Source organism: Sceloporus undulatus, chromosome 2 (genome assembly GCF_019175285.1).
Source record: "Sceloporus undulatus isolate JIND9_A2432 ecotype Alabama chromosome 2, SceUnd_v1.1, whole genome shotgun sequence".
Classification (NCBI taxonomy): Eukaryota; Metazoa; Chordata; class Lepidosauria; order Squamata; family Phrynosomatidae; genus Sceloporus; species Sceloporus undulatus.
Window position 1 is genome coordinate 22,688,135 of NC_056523.1, and position 22,185 is coordinate 22,710,319.

Sequence of the window (22,185 nt, forward strand, 5' to 3'; positions counted from 1 at the left end):
CGCGGGGTTATCAGTACGCTGATTGACACCCAAATAATTTTCTCTATGTCTCCGACTGATGCAGTGACCAGGGATGGCATCTCTCCTCTCGTGGCCTGTCTGGAGTCGGTAATGGGCTGGATGAGGGAAAACAGACTCAGTCTGAATCCAGAGAAAATGGAAGTGCTCGTGATAGGTTCTCCTGGCCCAGGGACGGAAGTGGTTCCACCTGTCCTGAACAGGATCACGCTTCCTGTGAAGGACTCAGTACGCAGTCTGGGGGTGCTCCTTGACTCGTTGCTCCACCTTACGTCTCAGGTGGATGCGACAGTCAGGAGCACCTGTTATCAGCTTCGGCTGATACACCAGCTGCGCCCATACCTGGACCGGAGTGACCTTGAAACAGTAGTACACGCTCTGGTAACCTCTCGGTTGGATTTCTGCAATGCGCTCTACATGGGGCAACCCTTGTACCATACCCGGAAGCTGCAATTGGTGCAGAATACAGCGGCAAGACTGGTCACTAATACATCTAGGACCAGCCACATAACACCGGTCTTAAAAGACTTACATTGGCTGCCTATTCGCTTCCGGGCGCAATACAAGGTGTTGGTTATCACCTATAAAGCCCTAAATGGCTTGGGCCCAGGGTACTTAAAGGACCGCCTCTCTCTGTACAATCCGCCCCGCACACTCAGATCCACCGGGCAGCACCTATTAAGAGTTCCGGAGGCTAGATTAGTCAACACCACCAGGAGGGCCTTTTCCACTTCGGCCCCTACCCTCTGGAACTCACTGCCCATTGAGCTCCGCTCAGCAACCTCCCTGGCCCAATTTAAGAAGGGGTTGAAAACGTTCTTTTTCGAGCAGGCTTACCCCTGATTTTTCTCCCTGAATGCCCTCCCCCCCCTCTGTTAGCAGTTGGTGATCTGGTATAAGTGTTTTTATTGTTCTAATTGTATTGTTTTTATTACGCTGTATTGTATTGTTATATTTATTGTTGTTCACCGCCCTGATGTTTCGAAGGGCGGTATATAAATAAAGCTTTTATTATTATTATTATTTATTAGATTTCTATCAAACCTGACTGTATAGTGTTTTTACCAAACTATCTACATTTAGAAAGTCCTTTTCACATTACTATGATGTCACAGAATCTTGAATATTGTGGAGCAGGGGTTCTAGGGCATTGGTTATACACTTGGCTCAAATTGGGGGTCTCTCCAGAGCTTTACAACTTGGCATTTGCCCTGTTTGAACTGTGACTGGGTCCTAGAGTGTAGTCCTGTCTTTCTGGGATGGACCCGTTGTCCTGTGGCTGTGCATTTGGAGAGAAGATCAGGCAAGCTGCGTTTCTGGGAAGCTTGTCAATCTCCGTTTATGGTTTCTCCTTGACCACCCTTGATAGGTTTGTGAGGAATATGATAGGTTTGTTAGGAATATGACGGTAACTTGTAAAAGAGAGAATCCTAAACAATGGCACTGATGGAAAAGATGAATCAGAGCCTCAATTGACTTCATCCTGATACTTAGCGGGAGATGGAGTGAAGGCTATTGGGCAACTTGTCTGTGAGTTGTTAGGTTCCCTGTGGCTGTTGAAGATGAAGTAAAATGATTCAGAAAGCAGGAACTAAGTTTCCCCCCAAATCAAGGAACTGACAGGCTGTAAGGACTGCACTAAGAAGCATCAAAAGAAATTTTAGAGCACTCAAAATGGGTTTGTTTTGTTAGATCAGGGTAGACAGAGTGCAGCTTCAAAGCCATTTTTGCTTTCTCCAAAGATTCTCATGTCATTGTCCCCCCCAGTAATTTTTCTACCCAGTGACAGATCATAATACTGTCCATTAATGTGTGTTAAAAAAAGAAAAAGAAAATTACATGACCAACAGCATCAACCACCTAAGCATTTCATTGCTTACCTGTCAGATAAAAGTGAAATAGATAATGGGAAAGAATTCAGTGGTATGAGTGTGCTGCTTCTGTTTGCCTTAATTCATTGAGAATATTTATATGGTATGTCTAGCCTAATACACTTGGAGAAGATGTCCTAGTAGTCAGCATCTTTGCTTTATACTTGAAAGCTCTGTTGGCAGGAATGTTTCCCAGTTCACCTCTGCTTTGCTTCTCTTGCAAGAGGTAAAACCTCTCATTCAGTAGTAATCCTGTACACTTACCTAGAAGTAAGCCCCATTAAACTAAGCAGGCCTCCTTAGTAGACATTACTAAAGGATACGTGTGTCCCCCCCCCAGTTCAGTTTTTTTTTTTCAAATATTTTCCTTCATACTTTCCCTAGCAGGTAGGGGGCATTTTTGTCGCATTCTCCCCCTCCCCTGCCATTTCAGGTCCAGAAGAATCCTTTTTTTAAAACAGGAAATTTCCTATTGTAAAAAAAAAAGGCTTCATAGAATCGTAGAGTTGGAAGAGACCACAAGGGCCATCCAGTCCAACCCCCTGCCATGCAGGAAATCACAATCAAAGCATCCCCGACAGATGGCCATCCAGCCTCTGTTTGAAGACCTCTAAGGAAAGAGACTCCACTACACTCTGAGAGAGTTTGTTCCACTGTCGAACAGCCCTCACTGTCGGGAAGTTCCTCCTAATATTGAGGTGGAATCTCTTTTCCTGGCACTTGCATCCGTTGTTCCGTGTTCTAGTCTCTGGAGCAGCAGAAAACAAACTTGCTCCCTCCTCAACATGACATCCCTTCAAATATTTAAATATAATAATAATAATAATAATAATAATAATAATAATAATAAGAAGAAGAAGAAGAAGAAGAAGAAGTTTTATTTATATACCACCCAATCACTGGGAATCCGAGCGGTTTACAACAGAGGGGATAAATAGACAGTTCCCTGCCCTCAGGCTTACAATCTAAAAGACACGACACAAAAGGAGAAGGGAATGGTGAGGAGGGGAGGGGATCAGGTCCAGCAGTTCTTCTCTCTCTCTGAGGCCTGGACCAAGGCAGATAGACCGGAGGGAGAGCTATACTTCTTCAGGCTAGCCATGGTGGAACTGGCCCAGCCCATTCTCTCCCTCACAGGCCGAAAGATGACAGTTATGGAGGGAGGGCGCTCTATCTTCAGGCTAACCCCTGATGACGCTGGGCCAGCCTGTTCTCTCCCTCACAGGCCGAAAGATGACAGTTATGGAGGGAGGGCGCTCTATCTTCAGGCTAGCCCCTGATGACGCTGGGCTATATATGATAGGGCTATCATATCACCTCTTAACCTTCTCTTCTCCAGGCTAAACATCCCCAACTCCCTAAGTCGTTCCTCATAGGGCATGGTTTCCAGACCTTTCACCATTTTAGTCGCCCTCCTTTGGACACGCTCCAGTTTCTCAATGTCCTTTTTTAATTGTGGCGCCCAGAACTGGACACAGTATTCCAGGTGGGACCTGACCAAAGCAGAATAGAGTGGCACTATTACTTCTCTTGATCTAGACACTATACTTCTATTGATGTAGCCTAAAATCGCATTGGCCTTGTTAGCTGCCGCATCGCACTGTTGACTCATGTTCAACTTGTGGTCTTGGACTCCTAGATCCCTTTCACATGTAGTCTCATTCAGCCAGGTGTCCCCCATCCTATATCTGTGCATTTCATTTTTCCACCCTAAGTGCAGTGAACAGACCACTTGAGGATGCACACACAAACAAGAAATGTACAGCTCTTAAAAGTCTTCTTGGGAGCTAATACAGTCCCATCACCTCCCACAGTTGCCCACCCCTGCATTAGACTTTGATGTTAATGATGGGAGTCCATGAAATCTGTTGGATAAATGTCTTTTTCTTAATCTCAAAGGTGCTACAGGGTTCCTTTATATTTTTTAAAATGTGAGTAAAAGGGGTTTTTTTATATAAAAAAATAATGATCAAGATAGAACATTTGTGAATGTCTGTTGGTGGTGTTTTTAATCACTAGTACCAAATATTTCCACATGACCATTGTATTTTTGTTTTTTTATTAATTTTTTTATTCAGTAATGAAATTCTACATTATATTACAATATATTACACAGTATCATTAACAATCATAGATTTCCCTACATTTTTGAGTGTTTATCTTCAGTTTACATTTCATACATCACAATACAACCATTGTATTTTTGAATTTGTAATGCTCACCGTAGACCTCTGCTTTAAAGCATTCTGTGTGCCAATTCAGAGTTCTGCATTGGACACTTACTGTGCTGACATTTGTATGGTTACTGCCCCCATAAGTAAGGAACAGAAATCTTAGAATATAACCTTCTGGATCTCTATTGCTGCTTTCTTCCTTCACTCAATGTTTACAGTTCTGCTTCATGCCTATTTTGTATCTGTTCTGCTGACCTTGCTGCCTATTCTTTTATGAGTTAGACACGAGAAGATCGGAAAGTAGAAGCCATCATGCATGTGTTTGAAAACATGGAAAAAAGGAAGAGAAGGAAAGATCTACCATCAGATCGGAGCAGCACGGATGCAGAAGTGGTGGTTACAGCTGAGACTCCTGAACAAGAGGAAGTAAAACCTGAGCCAAATGAAACTGAAGATAGCAGTGTGAATTTAAGAGTTCCTGTGCCAAGTGCCCCTGCCAATGTCATCAGCACTGGAGTGAATACACGGAGGTCTTCACAGGCTGGGGTAAGAGAAATGCTAGTACTGTTAAAGTTCAGTATGTTTTAGTTGGGGAATTATAGAGAAACTATTGCAGTGGGTTGAAGGGACCATTAGCTCTGGCAGTCAGTAACACAGTAACATATTCAAAAAGGATATACCTCTGGCTACCTGAAGCTGGGGTTTGCTATCACAATCACATTATTCTTGTGAACTTTCCAATTGTATTAGAATTCCCACTGGGAGATGGGTAGACTCTTGTTATAGCAGCTGGGCAGTTTATTATGAAGCCCCCAGCGGGGTGCTGCAGTAGTGGTGATGCAGAATACAAGAAGAGTCATCATGTTGTGAAATTGAATTGCTACCTACACAGATCATGTGTTCACACAAGTAAAGTTTTCTCCTCGTTCCCACACCATGACTCAAAATACATCATTTTAAAATAATCCCATATTTTTTTGCATTGCAGGAGACAGGAACAGATAAACCAATATCTAAAACGGCACCGTCAAAGCCAACACGTCCACGACCAAAAAGTCGTTTTTCCCGTTATCGGAGCAGTTCAGCACAGCGACTAAGAAGGCAAAAGCAAGCCAGCATCCAACAGTCAGAAATTACTCAAGCAGCTCCAGAAGAAGGAAATGGTGCAAACACAGTAACTTCAGCAGAAGCCAGCAGCATAGAGGGTCCAGGAGAAGGGAAACTGTTGTTGGGTTCTGACCCAGCTGTGGCTGCAGTTGCTGGATCACAGCCCTGCCGAGTGGTACTCAAGTATCCTAAAACAAAAAAGGTAAATGTAGTGAGGGAGATGGGCAGTGCATGGCTTCTCAGGTCATGTGAAAGACTTTGCTTTGGACAAGCCATATAATGTAACTGGTTTGTGTTGTAGTTTACTAAATTGAAAAGGAGGGTAATCAGTTCTCCTGCTCTCATGATAAGTTTACATTCTGTTAACGGGACCCATCCAAAAGAGTTCAGCCTCAGGACAGCCTCGTGTAATATATCTGAGATTGGCATATGAACCATCAAATTTCCAGCCATTGTCAATTTTAAAATGCTTTTTATGAGAACCAGTGTTTTTAGTTGAGAAACCCTAAGTTGGAAGTTAACAAATGACAAAACTGTTCAGATTGTTCTAAATGAGCATATTTAAGTCAGCAGACTGAGGAGATGGGAGCTGTAGTCCAAGGCATCTGGAGGTCACTGGATTATGGAAAGGCTGCGTTAATCTGTAGTTAGCTTTTAAAGAATTTACAAAGTTGTTGGGAATGTGCCAAGGTATAAAACTCCTCACTTAGGGCTAAGTAGACTGGACAACCCTGGGCTAAGCAGATTGGTTTCACTGCTAGCTGCTATTTGGGGAGGGAATAGAAAAATTAGTAGCATGCAAAGCCTTTTGGTTGTAGTGCTGTTTCTATAGTTAATTGTAAATGATGTAAGTCTCATGTTGCCCAGCATTGGAAAGGAATTAATTTAACTGGTTCTCACTGAAACCTCTCCAGGTGAATAGCTAATATTCCCACAAATTAATTAGCATAAAAGTGAAAGGTCTGCTTTGGTAGAAGTCAAGATAGTAAGTACCTGTGGTATCTAACTCTTGCCTGCCTGCCTGAGATGAAACTCACTTGATGAAGATAGCACTGACAGACTGTTAACATCCATAGCGTGTGAGATTGGCCTATAGCTGGAAAAAGTCAGAGTGTGTCTTTATCTGGGTTTAGTAAAATAAAGACATTGACTTCCTACCTGGCTTTGGCCATTTATTAGCTTCTGTTACTTCTCATATTTTTAATAAGGGACACAAGATTTTTAAAGGATTCGTACTTATTTGAAGAGAACAAAACAAATCCTAGGATTTTTTGTGGGGTTTTCGGGCTATGTGACCATGTTCTAGAAGAGTTTCTCCCTGACGTTTCGCCAGCATCTGTGGCTGGCATCTTCAGAGAACCTTCAGAATTCTCTGAAGATGCCATCCACAGACGTTGGCGAAATGTCAGGAAGAAACTCTACTAGAACATGGCCACATAGCCCAAAAACCCCACAAAAAACTATAGATGCTGGCCATGAAAGCCTTCTACTCCATAAATCCTGGAGTCTTTGTAGATTACAGGTTGATGATTACTATGTTCATTTTAGATGTCACATTGAAAATATTAAGATGCATTCTTCTCTATAAAAGGTAAACTAATGTCTTACTTTAAAAAAAACAATCCAGTTCTTTCTGGGATGGACCAGAGTGATAAAATTCACAAATCAGCTTGGAACTGCTGGCATGGGGGCAACGTGGGGATCTGGCATTTGGATAAGGCATGCCCCAATGCTGCCCCCACACTGGTGACATGCCGCCTGCCCGACTGTATGTCAGGTGGCATCACGGCGCTCCTTTGGTACAGCGTTTATATGATACATGCCAAAAGGAGCACCAAAAAGTGCTGCGGCAGTGGCAAGGGCGCCTTTTTGCCAGCTCTAAAAGCAGTGGCATTTTGCCATTTCTTTTAGAGTCGGCAAAGCACCAGATCGGGAGTGTGGCATGCAGTTGCGCGGCCCTAATTTGGCGCTGAAAGGGACGATGTGGAGTCGCTCTTTTGGGGCGGTCTGCTTTGCCCCTATGTCTTCTGAAACCTGTAGCACTATACGTTTTGAATAGTTTCTCATTAATACCTCATTAATATCCTTTTGCTTCTTAAAGCCAATATGTTAATAACTTTTTAGCCCTCTCTCCAAATTCCCCAAGCAGTTGTTTTGTGTACAGGTCAGGGGAAATAAGCTTTTAAAAGACAAAATAGAAGCAAATGTGTCCCTGGGCTCTAACAGGAATGCACTTGTTCAGGGATTCAGCAAACATGGAACCTGAGCCATGTAGTGTTCTGCACTCATAGAGGGAGGTAGTTTTGGGAAGGAAAAGAAAGAGCAATGATAGTTAACAAACAAACAGGTCTCTTGAATTCTTTTTGCACTTTGCTATGCAATACCAAAAGATGCATAGCTAAATATTAGGTCTAATGTCAGATACTTCTGTTGCACTAGTTGCTGGAAGAACACAAAGACGTGTCACTGTGGAACAAAAAAATGACTAGATAAGCTCTTGAGCTGATCCAGCGTGGCTGTTCTCATCCTTGGGTTTGTTTTGTAGTACCAAACTTGAGTGGTTCAGTATAATATAGAAGGGATGTTAATATAGGTGGGGGACATGGTAAAATTTCAGGACAGAGAAAAAGGAAAGAGTCCAGCAGAACAGGCATTGATGGTTTCAGTACAGTTCTAGGTATTTGAAGCTTTTTGATGTGGGATTACCATGTGGCAGTCAGTGGTAGAGCCTGGTGTGAAATTTATTTGATTCACATGACAGTATGAGATTACCCAGTTCTCATCTCACAGAACTGAATGTAGATCTCAGTGGGATTTGTGTTTAGAAATCTATGCATTTTTGAACTTGAAGTGTTCATAAAACCAAAAAAGCATTAATAGTGTGCACTGTTCAAAATTTGATATAAAAATATGCACAAGCACATTTTATTCATGTGAAGATTTATGTAGTTGAAAAATCCATGTAATAATGTGCACATCTTTAAACACTATGGACAAAAATTTATATGAATTTCTTTCCCTGAATGAGGATGGATGTCCTTGCAAGCTGATGCAGAAATAGGCATGAATAAACCTTTCAGTCGGGAAAGAGAACCTGAACAAGCTGGACAGATTTTCCTCACTCCCTATTCACTCCCAACTTTTAAAAAGAAATGCCTCTTGCCTGAGACTTTGGAGTAAAAATGCCCACCCAGTCCAGCTAGGCAGACCCAGTGTCTGTTAGTACAAAACAGTTTTCTATATTCTCTTGGCTTGTTTCCCCATCTCTCTCTATTTGTATATCTGATTGTTTGTTTTCTTACCATGTCCTTGTTAGTAAGATGCATGTGTTATTTTTGTGTTTAGTACCTAGTTACAGAATGGCTCAATGACAAGGCAGAGAAGCAGGAGTGTCCCATTGAGTGTCCTTTGCGTATCACCACTGACCCAACTGTGCTGGCTACCACCCTCAATATGTTGCCAGGCCTTGTCCACTCACCACTCATCTGTACCACACCTAAACACTACATACGTTTTGGTTCTCCTTTCACCCCAGAAAGGAGAAGGCGATCGTTTCAGCTGGATGGCAACTACAGCTCATGTAAAAAGGTGTGTCTACTTTCTTTTGTTGTCTATGCATGCCCCTCCCCTAGCAAATCTGAACTATCCACACACATTTTGTACCCTAACTAAATAGTACAGGGTGCAAAACTTTGGAACCACTCCTGAGAAATGCTTGTCCAAGTTTGCTTTCTTTCTTGCCCAGGTTTGTTTCCTTCAAGGAAGGCTAGTCACAACTTACAATTGTTCTGCCCCATATTGCATATGAACAATTGCCCCAGATAGCATTTTAACAACAGAACCTCCTTTAGACTGAAAATACATGGCTTCCTGCTATCAATTCACCTGCTGTCGTCAGATGTGAATAAACTATATAAAAGTGGAACTGTAGCATGCCCAGACCCCCCCCCCCCCGCCCAACTCAAGGTATTTTGGAAATATTTTAATACATCAATTAAAAAACACAACTGGAATTACAGAAACATCTGAAAGATAAGTATAGCTAGACCCTTGATGCTAAAGATCTATATTAGAAAGCACTCCAGATATCTTAAATTAAAAAAAAAATAGTCTAGTTAATACCAGAGCCAGCGTAGTGTAATGATATGAGCATTGGAATACAACCCTGGAGACCAGAATTCAAATCCCCATTTAGCCATGTAAATCCACTGGATGACCTTTGGCAAGTCACATATACCCAGCCTTAGAGGAAGGCAAAGGCAAAAACCCCTCTGAACAAATCTTGTCACGAAAACTCAGTGATAGAGCTGCTATAAGTCAGAAATAACTTGAAGGCACACAAACACTCAATACCTACTATCCACTTAGAATCATAGAGTTGGAAGAGACTACAAGGGCCACCCAGTCCAACCCCATTCTGCCATGCAGGAACACATAATCAAAGCAATCTCAACAGAGGGCCATCCAGCCTCTGTTTAAAAAGCTCCAAAGAAGGAGACTCCACTGCTGCCAAAAAAAATATCACACCTTTCCCCTTCTTTCTGTGCTACCCTTCAAGTAGATTGAGGATAAAGGATTAGCCAAAAGTGTCTGATCACTTTGCATATCATCAGTTATGCATCTGTTGAGTCAGTATAACATCAGTTCTTGATTTAAAACATACTTCTGTAGAATTTAAGAAAGTGTATGTATTTTATGTTTCAGTGTGCTTTCCAAACTATTTTAGGTATGTTAGTATAGGAAGGGATAAAAACAGAACTGGCTTATGTCAACCAAAACATTTTTCAAAGGTTTTGCATATTCATAAGGGCTGAAAACATTTTTTTTTAAAGTGGAGTGGTCAAACTATAGAATCTGGATTATCAAATTCCACAGTTTTTGGGGCACTTATGGTAACATAGAATTGGCTTATTTGTGATTATATCTTCCTCTTCACATTATGGTTTTGACTTTGTCGACTGTCTGTTCCATGGTGCAGCCTTGCCAGAAATCAGCAATTTCCTTTCAGTCTGGTAAACAGCTCTCTGGCATATGTGACTTAGACACAGCAGGAGGAGCATTAATTACAGTGAGGTCTCTGCTGATTTGGTCCAAAATAAGTCTGTTTCTCCATGTGAACATCTGACTAACCCAAGCATTGGTTTTGAACAAAAGTCAAGAACTTGCATTTGCGTCCCTTATTTCTTCTTACAGCAGAACATATTCTTATGTGTTTCATTTCAACCAGTAAGAAAAAGTTCCAACTTAATTTTTACAGCTCAGTGTACTAAAGTGGTTGACAGCCTCAGATTAGGGGTAGCAGTCTCTTACTGTTTTTGCATTTCCATTTACAAACACATTGTTACTTCCAAAGTATAAAATCTCATGATGGTAAGGATTTCACATATTTTATTTTCATATAAAAAAGACTTTGAATTCTCATGCCTTTGTGGAAAGACAAATAGGATGTTGACAACTTAGCAGATTGTTCATGGAGTGGAGCCTTTCCAGACTGCATGTTCCTTTTTCCCTTACACACAAATCTCTTCTTCACTCACTGTTCTTTGCCTTATTCTTCTATTGCTAAGCCATAACTTGTCAGCTAAATATGATTTAAGTTTAGAACATGTTAATTGAAAAACCTGGACTATTTGCATCAAAATCTGCTTTTATCTTTTAAAAAAGGAGGTTGACATTGACTGATACATATGGGAATGTATATTCTGTTGCACTGGAATATAGCCTGTGCATTCAGCAAGATTTCTTTTTACAGCGCTGGATGAAGCAAGCTCTGGAAGAAGAGATGACTCAGCCCTCAGCTTCTTCCCAAGAGAATAGGGCCCAGTGTCTATACCAAAGCAGTGAGAGCAGTAGCACTTCTGGCATCTGCAAGGAAAATGCAGGTTGGTTGAGATGCTGTTTTACTTTGTGATACACTGAAGCTATTTTCTCTATCCCAAAGCACATGGTAAAAAAAAATAGAACAAAAATAACATATAGGACCACGTTCCCATATCTACTTAAACTTTGGCCTTAAGATACTAACTCAAATGTAAAAGGCTTTTCCTATCTGTATAAGTGGACAATCACAGGTTACAGATAATGAACCTAGATTTGCATTATCTGCTGCTAGCTGTTGACACAGGTTATGGGAAACCCTAAAAGTGTCACCATCCCTGCTGGGATGCAACCTGACATGTGGAATGCAAGAAAGACAAGCAGCAGAACTATATATGCTTTGTGAATGGAGTTTCTTTTGCTAGGTGGCTGCTCTTTCTGTCATCTGTGGGGGCAGATTAATAAGATATGTTTAATACCAATACCAGAGGGAAAGGGCCCTCTTCACCAAATTGGGAGAGGACTGAGCCCACTCTTCTTTGGGTTTTCTCAAGAAGTAAATGTCCAGTTTCCCTCCAAGCAAGTGGTACACTGTGTGAAAACCATCTCTTTTTGCTTGGCAATTATTTTGTCTAACACTGATTGGGGTAGCAACTACATAAAATGTGGGCACCTGAGCAGCCACTCTGTAGCCCGAGATTACATCTGTGAACAAAGCAAAAAGCTGAGTTATAAAAATAGTAACCTTGCATCTGTCTTTGCAGAGGAAGAGGGTGGCGAACTACCCAAGTCAGGGATCAGTTTTCCAAGGACGTCAGACGAGGCCCTAGGCAGTGTACAGATAACTGTTTGTTGCACAAAGGTTAGAGGCGCATAAAGTGGACAAAGCAGTAGTTCTGGGCAAATTTATAATTTTGAGTGAAAGTGAGAGCACAGATAATAACAGCATAGAAGTCTGTATTTTCTGAGAGACTTGTATGAATTTGGGGTGGACTGGGACTTTAAAACGTTTGGCAATATTTTAAAAGATCACAGAAATATCTGACTTTCATGGGCTTACTTGTGAGTCAGAATCCATTTTAGTGCAAAGGGTAATCAGAGTTTGGGAGGTTATTTTAAAAAGTAATTAGTTACAGTTATAAATACCCATCTAAAGTAGTTATTTGCTGTTGTAGTAACAACTTTTAACAAATAATTGTTTACTTACCAGTTTCTCAAATGTAGCCAATTAACTACTTTTAGTAACTTCTTAATGGTATTTAGTTTTGGAAGCTCCTGGCCCATAGTATAAAATACACTTTCATCCCATCCACCTCATTGTTGCAAGTCACATTATTACAACTATTGGTTATTCCTCATGTAACTAGTTACTTCCAAGCTCTGGGTAGAATTAAGAATTGGGAAGGGCAGATTTTTGTAGCCCATCCAATTCTAGGATGATTGGAGAGGATAAAGAGACATGATCCAAGAGAGATGGGAAACTGGATAGGAGTTTTCCCAAAAGATTCTAATGCAAAGGATAGTTCACAGATGGAAATCAGCATCTCAGTGGGATATTTCAGTACTATCACACAAAGTGAATAGCAGTGGCATTAAAAGCCTGGCTGAGGAACTATTCTGCAGTGAAAATTGGTACATAATCTCCCACCATGCATTCACAGCTGTGCTGGGACTACTGTTCTCCCAGAGATTAGTTTGTGGGGATGATAAATCCTTTTTTCCAGGAGAGATAGCCAAACCTTGGAGAACTGCAGCCTCCAGTAGAGTAATCACTTTTTGATTGTCAATCAAAGGAAGTGACACGACTTCAGATATTCTCCTGTCCATGTGGCAACTAGTAAGCCACCTCTTGCACAGCTGTGGAAATGATGTGAATAATCTGAGATTATGAGTAGCGGTTGACTACATAATTCTTGGAGAGTACCTAAAATGTTCCAGAGGACATAGAATATCTTGAGTGTAGCACAAGACCTAAGATTCATAGTAGATTATCACACAGAAGGCAAGTGTCTTCCTCCTGTCGTTAAATTGTTTCATGCATGTGATCAGGGGGAAGATTATCACACCCCTGTGCATTTATCCATTCTTGTCCCATCGGTAAACAGCAGTGGACGCATCATTCAGTATTAATGGAAACTCTGGTTAATGCCCAGTGATGCATCCATTACTGTTTTTCGATGGGATAAGCATGGGTGTGTGTGTGTGATAATCTTTCCTCTGTGTGAATGAAACAATTTAATGATGGGAGGAGGATGCTTGCCTCATCCGTGTGATAATCTCCATAGATGTGCAGTGTTGTGAAGTCTTAGGTTACTAAAATAGATTAGATTGTGTATGAAAAAGCAGAACTTTCCAGTGACAGAAAAATGGAAAAGGTTTTTTTTCCCCTTTATGTCAGTACTATACTCACTGTGTGGTCTTATAGATGCTACTAGAAGGGCACTGTAATCAGACTTAATATGTTAGAGTCAGTTTCCCCACAGCAGCCCATCCCCTGTATTGGATAAACTGTTGTGTTGGGCAGGAAGGGGGAGTCCCCAAAATTAGGGGGAAACACTTTCAGTGAGCAGAACCCTTCAATTTACAAAAGACAGATCCAATTAAATGAAATCAATAGAGACTTATTTGTGAAGAATGCTCACAAAGTGGAAATGACACAGAAAAAGAATCCTCTGACATTAAGGGAACATTTAAAATAATTTCAGGCAGAACAGTTTGCCCAATAAAGGTCTACATTTTATCAGCAGGAAGACTTCTTATAGGGCTTGTGAACATTAATGTAGATGCTGGACTGTTTAAGTTCTTGTTCAGCCTCACTTTGTATTACTGTCAGATTTTTCATCTGCTAAATTAATTTAAGGAAAACCAGCACTCCAGGCTCAGGAAGTCAGCTAAACCAAGGAAAGCTTGATAGTGTGCACAATAGAGAGGTAGCAATTGTGGAAGGCTTGGAATGTTGTTCTCTTAGCTGCAGCTCTGTCTTTCAACAAAGTTAGAGTTGTGGAGCTATTAGTGCTGTTGCAAGAGTCAAAGCTACAGATGTGAGGGTGATTGTAGAGGGAGCAACCTTGAGCATAGATTAGGGTTTTATGATAGTGCAGTCACCATCTTGACTGTGTGTTACATTTCAGATGTACTGAGTCCTCTGAAGAAGTGGAAGTCTCGCTATTTCATGGAACAGAACGTTAACAAGTTGTTGAGGCCGCTATCCCCTGTCACTCCCCCTCTTCCTGACCCCTCAGTTCCAGACTCGCTGAGCCCGCATCTCACCACATCCTCTTCATCTGTGCCAGGAGAGGAGGAATGCCGTAGTGGCTGTGGCATGATCTTCTCGCCGATTCCCTCTTTGGCTACTAGTCGTTGCAATACTCCACTTCAGTTTGAGGTATGTTGGGGCTGGAAGTGGGGGTAGCAGATCTGCCTGCTAACCTAGGACATGTGCATCAATATTGTTTTTAAGGAACATAGTTAGACCACAAATGCCATAGATGGCTTTTTAACATTCTTCTGCGCATTCAGAGAATCAGGCACCAAGTAGATCAAGGTCTCATTATTCTTCATCCTTATACATAGTATATGGATACTACATTGTGCAGGGGTTTTCAAGTTATTGTGGGCATTGTTGTCCTCGCAATGTCCTCCTAAACCCCAGCTTGCACAACCCCACCTTTACTAAGGCCTGCATATAGTATCCAGATATATTGCCAGCCTCTGCCTCTCTTCTGCATGTACTCCTAAAGCTTTGCAAGACTTAATCTGTATCGCATTTCAAGATTTCCCCATCTGCATGATGTTGACTTCATTTGACTATGTTCCCCATTCCTTTTACAGCTTACTTCCCTCTTGTTCAAAATGTCTGTTTAGCTTTTGAGTACAAGGCATGAATGAGCTGTGGTGGTCTCATTTTTTATAATTTTCTACATGACAAGCAGGACCCCATGCTTTCATTCTGAAGTGTTCTATTAGCTTATCATGTGTTATTTGTATGCTTGGGGTGGGGTGAATTGGAAAAGTGCGGGCAACTTTCTTATTGCCCTTAGCAGAGATCTGCAGAAATACTTACATGGATGACAGTTGAGTCATCCATGACTGAGGATTCTAGAGTCTTGATCCACTACTCTTTGGGATGTTACGCTGAAATTTACGGTTGGAGTTTTCCATTTTTTGCATTAAAAAGAAAAGTAATTCTTCACAAAGACAACCACAATTCTTAAAATTAAAACTCTGCTATCTTTAAATTATGCACATCAAAACTATTTGTATGATTTCTAATAATTTGCAGAATTCTGCTGATTTTACTATTTTACAGCAGCAAAATTCTGTTGTTGTTAACCATGCAACCCATTGGGTTCATGAAAATAAAATCTTGACATTAATATAGGGCCCAGGTGTCCTTAACAACAACAGTCATATGGACAGTGGCTTGGAATATTATCAGGGGTTTGTATCTTGAAAAAATTGGGTTGTGGTCCCAGTTTGAGCTCCTAATTTGGACTGGCACTTAAAAGATGTTTGCCATAACAAACCTTTGTCAGGCTTCTAAGGCTTCTGTTCTTTTCAATAAAATGAATTGCTTTTGCTACTGTGTGGCTAAGTCTTTACCTACCCACAGTACACTATTTCATCTGTAAGTAGGAAAAGTATTTTGCAGTGTGTAAGATTCCCTCTGCCCATTCTCCCTTTTTTTTGTTGTTGTTGAAGTTTTTCTTGTTCACTCCATTCCACCCATTCAAGACATCTTATTTTATTGAATATTTCTTTGTTGCCTTTCTATCAGAAAATGGGATTGTAACTTCAGCATAGCTAAGGGAGGAATCTTGCTGGGTTTAGGTTAGCAGGATAATGTCCATAGAGAAACGTTCCTCTCTATGGAGTATATTATAATGAAGTTTTTTTCCTGTAGTAGTAGTAGTAGTAATAATAATAATTTTATTTCTTACCTGTTTGTCTCCAAGGTCCAAGGCAGGATACAACATAGATTAAAATACATAAAACCATTTAAACATTCTAAGTTAGCACACATAAACATAGGATACATTAAAACAATATAACACGTGAACTCCTTTTTATGAGCAATCTATTAAAAGGCAGATCAGAACTGTGGAGTTATTGGGGTAAGGAAAGTAAGGTGGGGTACAGACTGCCAAAAAGAGGCATCTCCTCTGCGCCTTTCTCTGCTGCGCAGGAGTGCCACAGCATATAAATTGTGTGGCGCTGCTGCGCAGCAAAGAAGGAGCTCCCAAAAGCAGCTCCTTTTTGCGGTACCACAAAGCGGCAAAGACGATGTGGTTACGTCGCAGCTGCGCAGCGCCGTTTGGAGGCAGCGCAGCTGCAACGTAATCGTTGCGCACATCGTATGTATGGTGCTGCACAACTGCGGGGCGTGCATGACATGCTAGGGTTGCGGGGCGTGTGCACGCGCCGCCCTGAGGCAACCCTAGCACGTCGTGGATGCACCACAAAGGGCGCATCTGGACAGGTCCTAAGTTAATTGTGTTCCTCATAATACAGTTAGTTATTATCCTACCTAATACAGAATGGGTTTTAGTGCCTGTGTTGCTTCTCTTCTTATCATCATCCCCTTAGCCTACTTCCTCTTTAACAGGTCTCAAGTAGCCAGAATTTTCTTACAGCAGCCTGAGACATGTTACAACTGGGGCAAAGCCATTGGTCACAATGACCCAGCTCTGATGACAAGATACTTTTCCTTACCCAATAGTTAGACACAGTGTCCCAACATTAAATATTTGGGGGAAATGCTGTATTTAAAAAGGAGGAGGGAGTGGCTTCATGTCCATTTTCCCTTCTGAAGTAAGAACCCTAACTTTATATGTGCTACAGTAGCCCATTTTAGAGAACAATCACCTAAAGGTTTTCTGCACAGTTTGATCATTAGTAATTTCTCTGTCCCATTATATATCATTGGGAAACATGATTGGAAAAGGTGCCCATTTGTGTATGTCTTGCTTGTGGGCTTCCTGTTGGCTACTGAGAGAGCTGGATGGTGAACTAAAGAAGCCTACGGTCTGATCTGGGCAGCCCTCAACCTATGGTCCAAATAGACATGCAGTCCTCAACCTGATCTAAAAGCAAAACATTGTTCGTATGGAGTGAAAAGATGGACTCACCCTAAATTGGATTATGGTATAAATAGACTGTTGTTGGTATCTTGTTCTTTCCCATGACAACTCCAGATTCTCATTCCCAAGTCTAGGTCTAGAACATAAGGAATCAGGAACTGCTCTAATTTCTTTGATGTTCTCTGACTTGGATCCTAAAAATATAGTAACCCTATCTTTCTGCTTCTGTCAGTCTTTTAATTCTGTGCAATGTTAGCCTCTGAAATCCATATAAGATGTTCAGTTCCCCTGACTGCTGAGGCCATCCCCAAAATAGTCTCTCTCTTTTTGTTGTTGTTTTAATTTTTTCCCCAGGCTAACCTCTAAGCTTGTCTTTTTTTTAATTTATTTTGTTTTGCTTTTTGACTTGTAAAATTAGATGAATAACAAGATGCTTTTCCCTCCTAGAACGTATCCTCCCCTGAGAGTTCCCCTGCGCATAGGCCCGAGTCCCTGTCGCCCGAGGTAGTTATCACACCATCTCAATTGGAGGTGGAGAGTGTGTGTGTAGTTTGTCTGTGCGGTGCTGAATGTGTGTATGTTTGTTTGTGTGTGTGTGTGTATGTATGTGTGTGCGTGCACTCGCTTGGAGGGAGGTGGGGTAGGGGATAGGGGGAAGCTGTGGAGGAAGGGGCTAGTGGAGCTGGATTTTTTTGTAGCTAAAATCAGGCAAATCTGGGTGGGAAAGGGAAGAAACAGACAAACCTCTTGCCAGTTAATCCTTCTGAAGTGGCTTTCCCTTGGGGCTGGTGGGGCAGGAGGGAGAGGAAAAACAGAAGCTGCATGAGCACAGAGAGCAAATCTGTCTCTTAATTGCTGATGGTTGGCCAGTGCTTCACAGGCAGAATGTGCATGCAGTATCTGCCGTTCATTTCATCTCTTTAGTTCCACCACTTCTCTTCTGTGCCCCAAAGCCCAGATTCCTCAAGATACAAATACAGGGCTCAGAAAAATTTACATTACATTTAATTGATTTGCAGAGCCCAGATGGGAAAATGTTGGCATCTTGTATTATGAAGAGCAATATGGCTTTAGCAAGAGATTTAGAAGTGCTAAATTGTTGTACATTAGTCTGTTTTTGTGTTAAGGTTTTGTTTCATTGTTGTTGTTTTTTGGAGGGATGGGAATTGTGCATTCCTCTGCATGCTTCTGAACTGCAAGCCTTAGTCCGCACAGGCAGTGGTGAAGAATTCTGGGAGTTGCAGTTCAGTAACATCTGGGCAGCTTCATAGTTCCCATCCTTGTTTGATGTCAGATGTAGTCCCTGATGGAAAGCAGTAGAGACAGTTTCTAAAATAAACATATGAGTTTAGACTATAAAGTCTAAGAAGGAGGGATAATTAACTGGGGTCGGGATGCTGAGGCATTGGGTTTTTTCAAGAAAGTGTTTGTACAGTCGGCCCTTCTTATACATGGATTTTTTATACACGGATTCAAGCATACACGGTTTGAAAATGTTCCAAAAAAGTATAAATTTACCTTGATGTTCCATTTTTTATTAGGGACACCATTTTGTTATGTCATTATACTTAATGGGACTTGAGCATACACGGATACACGGGGGATCTTAGAACCAAACCCCAGCGTATAACAAGGGTCCACTGTACATTATGATGCTTCTCAGTCAAGAGAACTAAGAGGGTTAGGAGCTTCCTGGGGATTCAGTTGAAGTAATGTACTAGATGCCACATCCAATCTGAAACTGCCCTGAACCTGAATGTACCAAACAGGAATGTTGGACAGCCAACAGCTGCCACACATTTGATCTATCTGCATATATAGGGGAAGGGAGGAAGCACCCATGCTACAGACACACATCCTTACAGTATATAATAATAATAATAATAATAATAATAATAATAATAAATTTTATTTATAGACCGCTATTCCGCAATGATTATAGCGGTGTACAGTAAAAATTGAATACAATACAAATACAAGGTGAAAAGTAAAGGAGGGAGAAGTCTCGTCCTTCAGGCAGTCCCTGATGTTGCTGGTCGGCCTTGAATCGCTCCCTCCCCCCTGAGGCCAAGATGACAGTTGAGGAGGGAGGGGCCTCTTCCTTCAGGCAGTCCCTCATGTTGCTGGGTCTGCCTGATCTCTCCCTATGAGGCCAAGATGACAGTTGAGGGGGGAGGGGCTTCTTCCTTCAGGCAGTCCCTGATGTTGCTGGGTCTGTCTGATCTCTCCCTCTGAGGCCAAGATGACAGTTGAGGAGGGAGGGGCCTCTTCCTTCAGGCAGTCCCCGATGTTGCTGGGTCTGCCTGGTCGCTCCCTCTGAGGCCAAGATCTTGCCTGGAGGATAGACTATTACATTGTTGGAACTCTCTGCATTCAAAGCAGGTGCTCTACCACTGAGCTGTGGCCACTCTCCCATTGAACATAAGCCATGTTCATGTGCTGTGTTGGCATAATGTGCCAAAGTTATGAGAGGCACTCAAGCTATTTTTCATCTGCCCACTGCATATTATGAAGAGGCAGTACTTGATGACTTGGCCAAAGTATATTTTCTAAGTGCTCAGTGCCTTCCCAAACCCAACATATGAAAGTGGCAGGTAGCATTTCCCAAAAATGTTGTTTTTTCTTAGGAGCTATGGGTTAGAAGAATTTGTGACATGAATTGGTGTTGAGCAGCCCACAGCCCATTGGCTGCATTGGCCCAGCACAAATGCTGTGCCATAAATGTGCCATACATCTTGTACCATAGATATATGAAGTAGTTTTGGGATATTACTGCTTTCCAGTGTATATCTGCTCCAAGAGTCATTTAATATATTTATCTGTTCAGTTGAGGGAGGACCACTGTTGTAGGTAACCTACAAGCACAGTGTTCACATAGAAATCTCCAATAAAAACATCTCTGAGGTGACATTTCTAGATAACTGCAAAAGGGCCACAGTTACATGCAGCTGACAGTAGAAGCTGTTCCTGGGTGGGTATATGGCCTAGCTTGCGGTTAATGGCCAATGGACTATCAACAATTTTGAGTAACCTTCCCCACTTTGGTAGTTGAGGATGATGGGAATCATAATCCAACACCTCTGGAGGTTATTGGGTTTCAGAAGATTGATCTTATCATTTTCTAAGTTATGGAATGAAGTATGTAATTAGGTTTATGCTCTCGTGTCTTATTCTGATGAGATATGTGAAGCTTTTGCTAAATGCTCACAGCTTGGACAGTGGTGCATAGGTGCAGAATGGGGAATTGATAGCAATAGAAGATTTAGGGAGTATGGTGGGTATAAAAGAAATTCTTACATTGAATAGAAGGCCTCTTGTAGTTCCCTCCATCTCTAGCTTAAAATAACTATGCAACTGTTTTTGAAACTTCACCTTGCAATAATGAGGATGAGAAACCTGTTAGATACAAGTAGACAAGCCAGGATTCTGCCCAGAGCTTACATACTATCATATAAAGGCTAGATTTTGTACCGTGTAGTAATGAAGGACATGTGTGCTACATGAGATTTTTGAATGTTGTGGAGAGGTGTGTTTGCTTTGTGTGGCTGTCATTGCTTCACTGTGAAGAGGCTGGTTGATGAGAGTACCTGGTGTGTGTTGTATCTGCTTGCCTTTGACTTTTTGTTGATTCTTCACCTTTTATTGAAATGGTTGTGATGTTTTATGTTAAATTGTGACCTGGAAACCACACCAAGGCTCATTTGAGCATCATCACATTTTTCCAGAAGGGGGAGGGGCCCTGCAAATTTAATATCTCTCCAGGAAGTTTGCAACCTAAAGGAAGAGACTTACTCTGCAACTATAGACGAACAGGAAGAAAGGAGAGCAAGGCGGGGCATGAAAGGGGCTTCAGTGGGTTGGGAACAAATAGCAGGCAAGCAGTGTGTGCTGTCCAGAGAAAGGGGGAGACCTTTCCTGACTGAATGTCTTGTCTCTGTCTGCCCCTTTCACCTGGTTTTCTGCCCTGTTCAATCCTCTCCCTTTCCCTACCCTTCTATACCCGCTTGTTGGCTCTCGTAGCTCTGCCTCAGGACGGACCTTGACATGTCGAAGGCGGGGTTCCTCGACACCAGCACTAACAGCAACCTTGAGAGGCCCTTATTGTTGCAGCCTTCAGGGCCTTCAGATCCAGCATCCCAGCCTTTGGAGACCAACTTCCCAGGAAAAAGTGGGGAAGGTCAGACACTGCTAAGAAGCTCGGACCAGGCTTTTCGGACGGATTTTAACTTAATGTATGCCTTCTCTCCTTTGAACGCTATGCCCCGGGCAGATGGTTTGCTACGGGAGTCTCCCCAACTGACTGATAGTAAGCCTCTGAATCCAGAGCAGGGCTGTTGCAATTCTCCTGCAGAGGGATACTTTGGCAGACATGAGCAGGCATTGCTGAAAGAGGTCACACATGGACCCATACCTCCCTGTGGGGAGAGAACATGTGATGGGGTCAGATCAGCACCCCAAAACCCTCCACAGAGGAAAAAAGTAAGTATCTAAACAGTGTGTGTATGTGTGCATGTGCTGAGGGACACCCCATTCAGAAAAGGAAGGATCTGAAGGGGGATTGGGGGGGTAGAAAGTATTGGCAGAGGACTTTATATAAAAGGGTGCCATTTGGAGGCAGGTGAGAGAAATGCAAGCTGATCAAACTGATGAAAAGAACATCTGAGGCATTTGTCAGAGGTGGGGATTGTTAGTGTTCAGAGGAGCCTTGGTGGTCTGTTCCTAAAGATAAGTTTCTTCTTCATGATTTCTGTGCCTCACACAGTTGGGTCTTGTGCCTGTACAGAACCACACATGGAAAATTCCAGAGCTGAGTAGCTGTTGGTGGTAAATTCACCCCTCTCAGATTTTTGGACCTATATTGGATGTGAAAAGCTACTCCCTCATCTGTTCCTTTTCATCCATCACATGGTTTACATCTTGTGCTAAGTGGTATTTTTTCTTAGGCCCCTTCTCTTCTCTTCTGATCCATTTTAACCTGAAATATAAAACAAAATATCTGAATATAAAGAGATCTTGTAGCACCTAATGCATCTGAGGAAGTAGACTGAAAGCTGTGAGAGCTCATGCTGCCAACTTCTTTCTTTCAGTTAATCTCAAAGGTGCTACAAGATCTCCTTA

At 41.9% G+C, this 22,185-nt stretch overlaps 1 protein-coding gene across 3 annotated transcripts in view; it reads left to right on the forward strand.

Annotated features, from left to right (window-relative positions):
* SETD5 (SET domain containing 5) overlaps positions 1-22,185 on the forward strand; it is a 68,490-nt gene that overhangs the window by 40,617 nt on the left and 5,688 nt on the right. For 2 of the 3 annotated variants that reach the window (XM_042449631.1, XM_042449632.1), the window contains exons 14-20: positions 4,346-4,609; positions 5,052-5,372; positions 8,516-8,758; positions 10,923-11,052; positions 14,119-14,372; positions 17,515-17,571; positions 21,088-21,546. In XM_042449631.1, the coding sequence (XP_042305565.1) occupies positions 4,346-4,609; positions 5,052-5,372; positions 8,516-8,758; positions 10,923-11,052; positions 14,119-14,372; positions 17,515-17,571; positions 21,088-21,546 (1,728 nt within the window). The remainder of the gene's footprint in view (positions 1-4,345; positions 4,610-5,051; positions 5,373-8,515; positions 8,759-10,922; positions 11,053-14,118; positions 14,373-17,514; positions 17,572-21,087; positions 21,547-22,185) is intronic. The other variant, XM_042449633.1, reaches the window with a different exon arrangement.